Raw genomic sequence first — 13317 nt, 5'->3', positions numbered from 1 at the left:
TTCCTTGGGTCTCGTGAGGGATTCTTGTCATCGCTTACTGAATAACCCCAAAACTGGAAACTCACACGCAAAATGTGAATATCCTTGAGAATATCAGGGCACTGGCCCCAGGGAGGATCCCCAGGGCATCCATCTTGGGTAGCTCTGATCACCACACATACAAGGAGACCAAGAATTCGTACATCCACAAGTAAACCTGCTCAGGATTGGCTCAGCCCAGCGGTTCAGCTCGTGTGCTCATGAGAGAAGCATGGGGCGGGGGAGTGTGGAGCAGACCGAGGCTGTCGGAGAATCACCCAAACTATGAGACAGACAGAGCGAATCGGAAGGACAGGAGATCTGTAAAGCGTCATAAACAAAAGCGCTGCTCTACAGCTGCCCTCTGTGAGCCGCCTCTGGGCTGAAGCTGCAGTAGGGCATTCTGCACCGACAGGTACTGCGAGCTTTGCTTCTTTAGAAGTGACGAGCGTGGTGAACACTGATTTCCCGGCTAAAGAGCCTTCAGCTTTTCGGAAGGAAGTCTGCCAGCCCCAGTTGCCAGCCATTACTTGCATTTCTCCATAAATGAGACAGGATGTCACTTACAGCATTTAAACGGGAGTAGGGCCGGGCATGGCGCCTTGGCACTGCTTCTGGGTATACCCACCTCGTGGGGTAGCTCTGCCTCAGCGTAAACAAGAGTCATCAGGCTCTCACACTGACACTGAAAGGGTTTTGGCCTGAAGACGTTGGAGGAGATGAAATGGCGCAGAGCCTGCTCTACAACCGACAGTCCGAGCAGATGGTTTTGAGGAGGGTGGGAAGGTGCTCCTCCTGCTCTGGGTCTCTCCTCACTAAGGAGCAGGGTTCTACTCACTGAGGCCGGGGACAGACACAGCACTACTCGGCAGCAGCCTGACACGCCCTCACTGGATGGGATCTGGAAGCAGGACCAGCTGCTACCTTAGTGGGAAACCTTGCTGAGCTGGGCCCTGGAGCTGTAGGCATGAATTTCGCAGGGAAGGGCAGGTAGGGCTGTCTTGGGGGCTTTTCTGATACTGGCTTGTGGGCTGAAGGTAGGGATCTTAATACAAGATGGGGGGGGGCAGGGCTGGAGAGAAATCCAAGCAAACTCATCTTCCTCAAGAACTACAGGAACTATAGAAAAGAGACACAGCAGGAAGTGCCCGTGGGAACCTGTGATCTCAAGATCAGCTCTCTTTCCACCCCAGCAATACCAGGCTTAAGTCCCGGCAAAGCACAGCGGACAGGGAGGAGTTTCCTACAGGTCCAGATGAGAACCTGGATCTGCAGAGCTGCACATATGCGCCTTAAAGAACGCCCTGGAGAACGCACTGCAGGCGTGCTCTGGCTGAGAAGGCACCCGGCAGCCTGGCCGAGGTTCTCCACTGCATACGATCTATTTCTGAATGGCCTGAGATTCCTCACTGACCTCACCACAGAAGCTCACTTCCCACAAGCAAAATCTTCCTTCATTGGTTGGAAGTGCTGAACTCCTCTTTTATGTAAAAACCTCTCCCCAGACTAGGGAGCCTTCCAGACAAGTTCGGTTTTCACACACTCATTTGTAAATCAGCATGTCACTTTTTTACAAAAATGAGTAAGCACCTGAGGTAGCTTTCAGTTAAATTTCAGTCTCTTCTCCTTAACAGAAAGAAGGCCGGAATTCCACCCTTACTTCTACAACAGGTAGAAACAAACAGCCAAGGGTGATACAAATGTTTAAAGCTGAGAGCTATCTGTCACACTTTTATCAGACTGTGCGCGCTGGTTAATCACGGAAGTCCTAATAATTACAAGCCAAAGGCTCTGCACTGAGTAGCTAACTAGTCAGCAGACCTGAAGGCCCAACTGCTGATGTTCTCCCGAGCACAGCTCCCTAGGGCCCGTCTCACCTAAGACATCCTTCTCGTGTTCCGGAACAAGCACTTTCCACTTGGACTCGTCAGGGTCCGTGAAGTCAATGTTGATCAGACGATAATTGGGAGAATTGCGGTTCGTCTTGAATGTGAACACCGTTCCCTCGTTGGTTATGTAGTCATATTCTCCTTCGAAGTTGTCTATCAGTTTTACCCACTTCAGGATTCCTGGGATGAGGAGACAAAGCATTCCCGTCACCTCTCTGATATTGGAAGAAATGATATAGCTATCTCTGTAGGTGAGGGCTTCTTTTCTTTCTACAAAGCACAAAGCACAGACGGCACTGGGAACTCCAGCACACAAGAAAGGGCAAGCGCTAGCTGTGGGTTGGTGCCAAGGAAAACCCCGGTGCTGAGGGGAGCCTGCAGGACCGCATCTCCTGGCCTACCATTCCACACACCTGCTAAATAATCCTCTTCCACCTGAGCGAGCCTCAAATCAAACCCTGCTCTCCACCTTTCCTGCCACCCTACAATGTCCTCATCCCCCACCACCTGGCTCATAGCAGTGGCCCTCAAGCAGGGTCAACAGACCCTTCTCCAAGCAGCCTCTAGGTCTAACTTAGGAAGTGAGGAATGCTGCTGCCACCTAGCGGCAGAGTTCAGAGATGCTGCTAAATGGGCCACCATGGCAAAGTGGCAGCCAGCTAAAAGACAACAGTGCCAAGTCTGAGAAGCCCTGGCCTGTAGCATTAGCCTCCTGCCTGGTTTTCCCACGGCCACTCTTGGTATACTCTGTTCCAGCCAGCACAATCCCTTAATGCCCTAACCTGGTTCATGAGGCACCTTTGAACCTTCCAGGGACTTTCCCATGACACCCCGAGGTAAGTCCCTACACAACAGTCCTTTCCCAACTTCACTCGTTCCAAGTCTTGCCTCACCCCGTGAGCGCTAGTGGTGCTCAGGCACGCTACGGGCGGTGTCCTCTGCTTGGCCTACTCTCAAGTGGCCATCAGGCACTCACCTATTGAAGTTTCTTTCAAGATAGAGCTATGCATAAATAAAACTTATGGGTTTTATTTGCTACTTCACACTCATCTTGCAGGTACTTTAAGGACACACAAGCTGTACTGAGCCAAGTTAGAACAATCCTTTATTCCTGAGAACTGGTATGGAGTGGTCACCACCAAACTCCTAACCACATTTGCCATCATCCTGTAAATCATCTGTAATGATCAAAAGCTCACCCTGACATACCTGACACAGAGGCTCAGGGACCATCTTAGAAAATGTATACGGAAGAGCGCTAAACATCTCCTGACGTCAATTCCACAGCTTCTCATGCGCAATCCCACTGTTTGCTGTAAGTAATTTACACCCAGGTCCTATTTGCACCCACAGAATCTCTCTGCATAACGTGTTGAATTAAACATGTCAAGGAAAGCGCAATCCCCACAAGGGAGACCCAGTCCTGTGGTCACACATATTTGGATCAAAATCCCAGCTCTCCCACTGTTTAGCTGTGTGGCTATGAATGATCGCTTTATCCTGTTTAGCCTTATTTCCTCAACCTTTGACTAAGAATCACAGGATACATGAAAATTATCTTTAAAGTGACTGTCAGCATCGAGTCTATAGTAAAATTATTTTTAAGAGTAATTTCAATTAAGACCAATAAAACTAGCAGTAAAAATAAAAATCTAAGGCATCGCGATAGGTTGGCAATAATCAGTTAAAAACACAAACAAAGTGAGACAAGCTTAGTAAAACATTTAGGAATGGACCTAGCACGAAATGTGAGGACTACACCAAAGCAAACAAGCACACAAAACCTCCCAGGTTTTCTAAGGAAACACCAAGATAAAAATATACAACAGCCCTACATGTGAAGAATCAGTATTTCAAAGAGACAACAAATCCCATTAGAAACAGATAAATGTAACACAGTAAGGTTTGCAGGCACTGTGCTGTTATTCTAAAATTCATCTGGAAAAACAAAGCATAAGGCCAGCAATGCAGCAGCCCACACAGGAGCTGAGCCATTCGACTGTGCCCTTATGTGCACCTTGTCCACCTTCCTCAGCAAACACTGGAGCTGTGCCTCCGTTTACAACTGTCTTCGAACTGTCACCACACAAGCATTCCTTTGCCGCTCACATCTTTCACAAGACGTTATCTTGGCGAGGTCTGTGCAGTATTTGGTTATTGACTTTTGTCTAAACCTTGCTACGGTCAAAGAATGTATCTGGTCGTATTTTTTAATACTTTTCAATTTAATTAGGACAGCCTTTTGACTTAAAAACTATTCTGTAAATAACTGAAGAAGAAGCCTCTGAACTCATTGGGAATGGTATGTCAAATAATCCCCACCCATAGTATTCAGCTGTGCATCTGAGGCAGTTCTGCCATTCGTCCTGTCTTCCACATGTGTGTGTTTGCATGCTGTTAGAGGGGAAGCCACTAGCCCTAGAACTACAGTACTTAAATAAAACTTCCTGGAGGTGGTTGTGCTCATGAAGCTTTATCTCCAGCGACAGGCTTTGCTTTAAAGTATGCTCTGCTGTTTGTTGAGATAGCTACATCACTCTCAGCCATCCTTCACCTTGTCAGCCTCCCTAAGCCGCCTTCTGCTCCCAACCTGCAGTCTATCATTTGTACAGACGTTTGGTCTTCGTGCCCAGTAACTCGTGTTTTTCCACTTTTTGGGGGGCTGCGCTTTAGGAATTTCCTTATACTTAGATTCTCTTTCACTAACTCTCCCTGTTGCTGTGTTTAATCTTCTCTTTCCTAACTGTAATGCACATGCGCTCTACTAATAGAAGCCTGAGCTGTTTTCTAAACCTGACGGTCGGTCATTTATAGTCTATTTCTTGCATACGCTTGCAAGATTTGTTGTTGTGTTGTTTAAACAGCAACATTATGCTAATTGTTTTTTCTTCTTTAAACTGTTTATTTTTTTGGTAAGTGTATTTAATAGACTGGGTGGTAGTGACACACACCCTTAATCTCACTCTCAGAGAGAGAGGCCAGGGGATCTCTGAGTGCAAGGCCAGCCTGTTCTACAGAGTGAGTTCTAGAACAGCCAGTCCTACACAGAGAAACCCTGTCTCAAAAAACAAAACAAACAAACAAACAACAACAACAACAACAAAAAGCGTGTTTAACACAATTCACACTGGAATCTGATAATCCCACTCTGGTGTAACTTGGCTCTACCTTGCACTCCGGCAGACGTCTCCGTATGATGTTTCTAACTGTGGGATGCTAATATCCTTCAAAATCTTGTCCGTGGGAGCCCGTGGAGCCCAGACTGAAGCGGCAACCTTTCAGGAAAGGCCTGTACTTTCTTTCACTTGCCCTCTTCAAATACAATCAACATAGGAACATTTTAAATTCTTGGCGTTCTAGACCTCAGAGGCATCAATGTTGATTCCATTTGAAGGTCGGTGTCTCTCATGCATCTGGGGAAAATTCTTATCTTGTCGATAGCTCCTTCACGAACGCTAAGGTGGACTGTCCTATATGAGTAATGTTCCCTTTCTGCCGAAACAACGTGTTTGGAGAGCTCCACATGATTGTTCGCAGTACTTCAAGTGTTTCAGTTCAGTGGTTACTCAGGGTACATAATCATACAGACTCTCAGACCAGAGACCTTACAATCACACTTCATAGGCGCTTACACTCTGCATATGACGCACAATTACACTTCTTAACTTTTTAAGTGGAAAATTGCCCCCCTCAAATGAGTGCTCAGTAAGCGATCCACTGTATAACCATAGCTTGTTCACATAAAACGATGTTTTACACACACACACACACACACACACACACACACACACACACTACTCAAGCCTTAGAACAACAATGTAAGCAAAGTAATTAGCTGCCAATCAGACATTTGAAGATAATCAGAAAGCTTCATTTGTTCATAGTAAGAGTGATAATAAAACACTATTTCTTAGACTATGACATTTGTTAACACAAAAATCTTGGTCCAGCGAAATGTCAGATTTTAAAATATCCCCCTGACAGTAAAGCATTTTCTGATGCGAAACATTTATTTTACAGCATAACCTTTGTATGGTTTCTGCTTGAAAAAGTCATTGGGACAGTGGCATTTATATCAGCCCCAACCTGCTCAACATCACTGGAGTATGAGCCAGATCCAAGACACTGCAGGAAAATCCTCTGGCTCTGTGGTGCACACAGGTAAGCCAGCAGAGAGGCAACAGTTACTCAAGTAACCAGGCTCTGCTGCATGCTGAAACCTCAGATGAGCCTGCGCATGTCCTCACCTTGTGAAGAGCTGACTCCAGCTGTAAATGTCTACTGTGAGTCTGCGGCTCCTCAGAATAAGGCTGAATAAAAAGCATCACACACAGAATTACCCAGGCCCGAAGGCTATATATCACAGTGAACTTCTATGCTGTCAGAACAGCCACGCTGTAGCTGTGAGGCTTCACAATTATTTTACACTGTGGCCATCAATGTATCTTATATATATATTTAACCAAACCACCCAAACCAGAAATCCACGACAGAGTTAGAACTAGCAAAACAATTAGCTTTACACCCTCTTTCTTATTTGTGTCCATTACACCATCCCCTAATATTCAGCCCTTCTTACTCGCTTTTCTGCATGTTATAGTGTATCCATGTCCATGTACACATAGTATGTACATACCGTAACTGGCTAGGTTCCTGTAGCAGAGACTGTACAAATATACAAAGTCCACCCACTTTCTGCATGCTTTGTGACTATATTTTTCTTTAGAGCTGTAGAGTTTTCCATTTGATAAATATACCATTATCAAATTGGGCATCTAGGTTGATCCTAGTTCTTTGTTACAGTGAATAAAAAAGCAGCAATAAACACGAGGTGCAAATATCACTATGAAAGGCTGCTGAGACAACAGTTTGAGGGTCAGGGCCTTACCAGGCAGAACATTTCAAAAGGAGGCCTGTGAAATCCCTTTGTGCTCCAGGGCTTTGACAGAAAAAATAAATAGCAATTTGCAAACAAGAAAAAAAAAGGGGGGGGGGGGTGGATTTTGCCTGCCCCAAGGGGGCTCATTCATTTTTGCTACTTACAAGTAAGAACCCTGTTGATTTAAACACGGACAACAGGAAAGTTACTTTTTCAAAAGAAACATGGCTTAATTCTTTAACCCTTTCAGTTTTGCCCATTATTCACCCTGAGGCCACTAGAAGTCAATTCCCAAACCTCTCCACCATAAAGTTAACTTTGCTTTTTGTAAAGCCTCCTTCTTGCTGAGGACTGATTTGTTTACTGGGTGGAGAGTAACTTAAAACAAATCCTCTTATGGACACACTTCAGTTTCTTTTTTAAAAAAAAATAAGGCATTAGTGATACTAACTACATCTCATGGAAAAATGTGTGAAAATCTCTAATAGGAACTAAGATGCTTCTACACTTTATGCAAACTATAAAAGCTTGCCACGTCCCAAGGATAACGGAGTGAGGTGATATCTTATACTGTAGCTGAGGGGGAGAAGTTTCAGATGCCTGGGTGTGAAGGACTTCCTTATGCTAGCCTCAACCCAGGTCTTAGTTCATTTAATCTCATATATGTCTGTTGTACTTACATGCTGCCCCCTCCTTCCTCTAAGCCTTGCAGTGCTCCTACTCAAGTCATGGCCTCTTTTTCTTTAATTATTATTGTTGTACAAACACATAAACATATCCTGCTGAGTCTAGTCATTTGCATGCATATCTTTTTAAGGCTCACTAGTTGGTATTTTATAACCACGTATGGGTTCGTCCCCGGGAAGACTGACTCCCCGTCTCTCACCAGTAATTAACTGCCTAAAGCTTTTCATCTAGGGTGGGGCCCAGAGATTCCCAGCATGGTCATGTCAGCTACTGTCACTGTTTAGGTTTTATTTAAGAAGCCACACTGTTGAGATTTCTTGGGTATACCTTCTCTGTCATATACAGAAGACACAATCTCAAGGCAAATGTCGTTTTTCCTCTTCTTTGATAATGTTCCCTGAGCCTTAAATGTAGGGGTTGTGTTGTAGATCTATCAATTGGAGCTAGGCACCCTACAGCTAGCAATCCTCTGCATTCTGACCAGTTGTGGTTTTCTGTAATGGTCTGTTGGCTGCAAAAATAAGCTTCTTTAATGAGGTGTAAGAGCCACACTACTCTCCGAATGTAGGGTTATTTAGAATGCAGCTGGAAATCACACTGGTTTGATAAAGTGGCAGCCGTAAGTTCTCCTCTCGGTCCCAGGGCCTCACTAGCCATGGAAAGTTGCCTAAGGTTACAGTACCAGACATGGGCCTATCGAGTGGCCCAACCCCTAAATCCAATCAGATGGCTGTCGGTTACTGCTAAGACATAAGTAACACTTTTGCATCCTTGGGGACACCTTACCATATGGATCATCGTTGTGGCTCAAAGATATAAAAAAGCTATAAAAAACCGGGTGGGACTATTGCTTTCTCCCTTGACAGTTTATACAGCATCTTCCAGGGTTACGAGAGCTAGTCCTCAGGGAAGAAGCTTCTGAGTCAGGGCCAGCGCTGCTCCTCCAAGTCCTATATCCATAAGTACTTACCTTAAAATTCGGGGAGGCAACCGTGGGCAACAGCCATGGTCGAGATATTGTTTTGGGAATCCTGTGGACTTCTCTGGCCAACAACTCAAAGGGAGGTTTTTCATGGCTCTTATTAGGATTTTTGTTAGACAGTCTACGATTTTTGTGGACATGGCATTATTACCCCGTGGTGCAATTTCATTTAAGCTGCACACACATTATTTTAGATAAGATAACATAATTTCTATGGCTTTTAAAAACATGCTTAGCGCTATTTATCCCTCCTCCACCACCCCTCTTCCTCAAAATACATCTCTGTCTTTAAAGGGTGCTGTGAAGCAAATCGGGCCTGTAAGCTGTGTCCTTGGGTAGAGCAAACACAGTGTGCTACTGGGGGATGAGGGCCTGATTTGACTAAAGGAGGGATCTGTATTTGTAATTCTGAACCTGGCCCCGGGAAACATGACAAATACAGTACTTGATACCCTGATTACCCCACCATTCTTCAAGTGATGAAAACGGAATGTGGCAGCCTCTGAACAGAACGCCTTATTAACAATGATCTTTTAAAATCTGATTTGCCTCTACTGTGGCATACAGCCATTTTCCTAGAAAAAGGCTTTATAACCAATAATTTAAAAATGATGGCTTCCCCCAAACCATTGATTGGGTTATATGCATTAACACACAATTTTTATGACATAATAAAGGGGTTTGAAAGTTAAAAAACAAACCTAGAACAAATGTAAATTGTATTGGCGGTACAGAGGGAGGAAGGCCTATCATACAGGTTATTTGGGCATAGGGCCTATAAAAGGATCTTGTCATCTTCCACAAGCTGGTGCACAGCTATTACAAGACCATCAAGCACTGTTCAGGCCCTGACCCCAAACCCTGCCATGCACAGACAAATAAAGGGGCAGAAGACAGCAAGGTCTAGGCTCAGGGAGATCACTGAAGTGAACTTACTTATTTTTTATTTTTTGAGACAGGACTTCTCTGCATAGTTCAGGCTGTCCTAGAACTCAGAGATCTGGCTGCCTTTGCCTCTTGAGTGCTGGTGTTCCACCACTACTGCCCAGCTAAATTACTCACTTTTTTTTTTTTTAAGTTTTTTTTTGAGACAGGGTTTCTTTGTGTAGCCCTGGCTGGCCTCAAACTCATAGAGCTCCACCTGCCTCTGCCTCCTCCTGAGTGCGGGGATTAAAGGCCCGGGTGGTACTCATTCTTTAGAAAGGCAATTTTGTAGTGTCTTAATAAAAAAATTAATTTTAATAGTTCTTCCTGCCCTTGAAGGGGAAAGGTTAAAATCAGAGCGAAAGGGCATTAAGTGCATCAAGAGGAATATAGGTTTCCCTAACACAGAAGTAGGGGATTTTTAACATCCCATGTGCTTTTTAGTCATCATATAGTCTTGACTAATTCACCAATATTTAAGGTAAACAGGACATTCAAGTTCAATATCTGTTCTTCCTTTTAAACAGGATGGCAAAGGTGGGGGAGCAGATCAAGAGCTAGAGGGTGGTATTCGTTCCTGCCAGCTGGCACAAGCTTGAACATCAGCCAGAGACCATTTCCACCACTTCCGGCAGAGACACAGCTCTTCTGACTGTGTACTAAACGAATTATCTGGGTTTGTAGTAAACGCATTAATAACCAAAACCTGTATTTACGGTAACTTTGATAATTAGGAGTTAAAAACAAACAAGTAAAACACCTCAAAGTGTGTCCTTGTCCTACTATTCTGTTATCTAAAGCCAAAGCGTTGCTATGTCAAAGACCCACTTCTGTCAAGGAAAAGGAGGAGAAAGGACAGAGCCCTCTGTATCGCAGGAACCCAAACCCTGTTCAGCCCCATTCTCTCCATTTTCACTATTTATAATACCTTGTGAAACAGGTATTATTTTTCCATTTGGAGACATGGATATCTTGAGAGAGAAAATCAAGATACTCAGTTATAATTAAAACAAATTATGTAAGTAACTTAACAATCACTATCTCATCTACCGAGTCTTCTTTTTAGAGCCTACACTGACTTAATCACTTCAGGGGCTGAGCACACATACTGCAGCCACCTCTTAACTGCTGTAGGTAAGCCAGACTGAACAGACACTAAAGAAAAAAAATATGCATCTGTACTGAAAGACTCTGTCACTAAACCCTTAGACAAGACAGAGCAGCAACTGCTTACATAGCATTCTTACTGCCTTAGTTCTTATTAGTAGTCTAGAAATGAGGTGAAACAGACAGATAGCTGTGGGAGGTTCCAGGAGAACGCTATCGTTTTACATAACAGGTGGGTGGATTCTGGTGGCTGCCAGGAGTCCTGGAATCCATGTCACGGGGATGTCAGGGAACAACTGTATTGCTTCTTTAAATAGCTGCAATCATATGACTGATTCACGGTGAACCGGTGACTACTAAGGAAATAACAAACGAGATGCCTCTAGAAGTGTCCTCTGCAACTGACTTTTGAACTTACGCATGAAATTGAGTGGTCCAGTGGGCCAATCCCAACTACTGTGGTTTCTGTTATCTACAAATGTGAGGCTAGTGAAACAGTAATTAAGAAAAAAAAAAAAAAAAAAAGAGGATGGAGAAATGCTCAGCAGTAAAGAGCATTCTTATACCAGAGAGCTGCAGTTTGCTTCCCAGTTAACTACTTGGTGGCTCACAACCATCCAGAAGTCCAGTTCTGGGGATGCAACAGACACATAAAAATACCCCCAAACATCTAAAACACTAAATCTCAAAAAAACTACCTAAACACAACAAAAAGGACGCTAGGCCCTGCAGTGCTCAGGAACTGGCAGCTGTCACTGCAGAAGGCTCACTGGTAAGTAGCTTGAAGCTTCAGATCACCCGCCCTGATGTTCACTTGGAGGTCGGCTTGCTTCTGGAGCTCATACGGGAATGATGAGCTGCTTGCAGTGACCTCCGAACCGACCAGCTCAGTAACCTTATGACAACCGTGAACTCAGGTCAGTGTCGTAAGACCCATTTGCACGACTGCTGTTTATGTGGCTTCCCAGGAGCAAGGACTGTTGACCTGGCCAGCTAATCAGACATAGTAACTTAAGAGTTTCAGCCATGGTGCACTGTAGCTGTGACTGTAATAAGGCGAGGGACACAGGTCTTGACTATGGGTGGGCCCTGATCAACAACTGAAAAGTCAAAAGGTTAGAGGGGAGACTTCGCCGGAGAAGAAGCTGCATTTGGGGACTATGGCATCAGCCTGCCTGTTCTTCCTGACAGCTGGCCCCGCAGAGCCCGCATCTGCAAGAATGCTTCCCACAATCATACAAGCCAACTCCCTGCAACAGTACTCTCCCAACCCCACCTCTCTTCTATCCTACACACACCCATGAACCATCTACCTCACAAGCCATCTCTACCTTACTGCTCTCTGGCAGTAAGGCGGGGCTAGCAATGGCAGCTCAGCGTACTCATGTGTGGACATGGAATTTCTTTACCTAAGATAAGCGATTTGTATTTTTTTAATTTGTTAGCTTGCATCCTTTAACAGCATCAGCCTACTTAGTAATTTGGACATGATGAAGTTGTAAACAGCAGCTCTCTCTTGAGAAGGAACACTGTAACTGGGAATTTTAATAAGGCAGGGGAAGCCCAAATCCTTTCCACCTGGGTGGAGCTCCAGGACAGCAACACTGTTTCATGTGGGCTCAATCTAAAGAGGCTTGTTCCACTATTCAGAGACTCCAAAACTGCCGCAGTGCTTTTCCTTACAGAGAAAGTGAACACTGATGGATAGCTGTAGTTTTGAGACCAAAATAAATGCCACTACCTTTTTAAATGCATGGCAACAGTATAATAAATTCCCGACCATCCTGCCACATGGCGAAATGTGCTGTGACAGCTAGAATGACAGCATGTGGACCTTGCTCAGAAGTTTAAATCAAAAGGAAGTATCTTTGCATCAGAACACTGGGTACTGTTAACGAGGTAAGTAAATTATTACAGAATTTTGAAAACCCATGTGAAGTGTCTCTGAGATATCATTATTTTACCCTAATGAGTTCATTAGGCATCCTCATTTGGCTACCGGCTTAGGTGACAGATTTTCAGGGCTGGTCAAACATCAACATTATGGAGTTGAAAAGCTTTAATGTCTGATGTCAGCTCAAGAGACCACCTTTTAAGGAGCCCAAGCTGGTCTCAGATACAGACATCCACCTGCCTCTGCCTCCCCGGTCCTGGGGTTAAAGGCCTATACTACCCACCTGGCGGCTGCCCTCAATTTTTAAGAGACTGGTTCTGTGCTCACTATGATGACAAATGTGGCTTCAGAAAGCAAAATCACCCTGCTTCTGTGTACACAACTCAGGAAGGATCATCAGATGATTACTAGTTAATCTGTATTAACCACCTGCCCGGGGCAGTTTGCATTCTATATGACTTTAAGCTGTATGACTCTAAACCAGTACAGACCAATAGTCCAGCCTCTCCCTAACACAAAGAATCTCATCACAAGCAAATGCAGAAGACATGCTTATGCTCAATCCGCTCAGAAAATGCAAAGTTAAGGGCCAGCTTCATCTCATTTGTCTTTATTTACATGGCAAAGCACAAAAAGGAAAATCTGTATGAACTGAGATGATGTGATAGAAAGGAAGGCTTCTTGAGAGTCAACTGGCAGACTAAAAATACCACCCTTTTAATGGAGTATCCTGGGATAATTGTATAGGTCTAAAAATAACTTACCAGTGATACCATTGGATTCCTGCTGGAGATCACAGTACCACAGTCGGTTTACTGGATCACATCCTTCCCAGATTGATAGCAAGACGTAGCGCCCATCATCGGATAACTACGAAGAGGCAAAAACAGTGCATAAGCCTTAGCAGACTGTTAAGTACGCATTAATTACTATCCTT

The 13317-nt window shown here is 44.4% G+C and overlaps 1 protein-coding gene across 1 annotated transcript in view; it reads right to left on the bottom strand.

Annotated features, from left to right (window-relative positions):
- Positions 1 to 13317, bottom strand: part of Prep (prolyl endopeptidase) — a 95137-nt gene that overhangs the window by 40793 nt on the left and 41027 nt on the right. The window contains exons 7-8 of the mRNA XM_021648448.2: positions 13145 to 13250; positions 1896 to 2087 (exon numbers count right to left, since the gene is read on the bottom strand). Of these exons, the coding sequence (XP_021504123.1) occupies positions 1896 to 2087; positions 13145 to 13250 (298 nt within the window). The remainder of the gene's footprint in view (positions 1 to 1895; positions 2088 to 13144; positions 13251 to 13317) is intronic.

Source organism: Meriones unguiculatus, chromosome 20 (genome assembly GCF_030254825.1).
Source record: "Meriones unguiculatus strain TT.TT164.6M chromosome 20, Bangor_MerUng_6.1, whole genome shotgun sequence".
NCBI classification, from domain to species: Eukaryota; Metazoa; Chordata; class Mammalia; order Rodentia; family Muridae; genus Meriones; species Meriones unguiculatus.
This window is presented reverse-complemented; position numbering and strand designations above follow the sequence as displayed.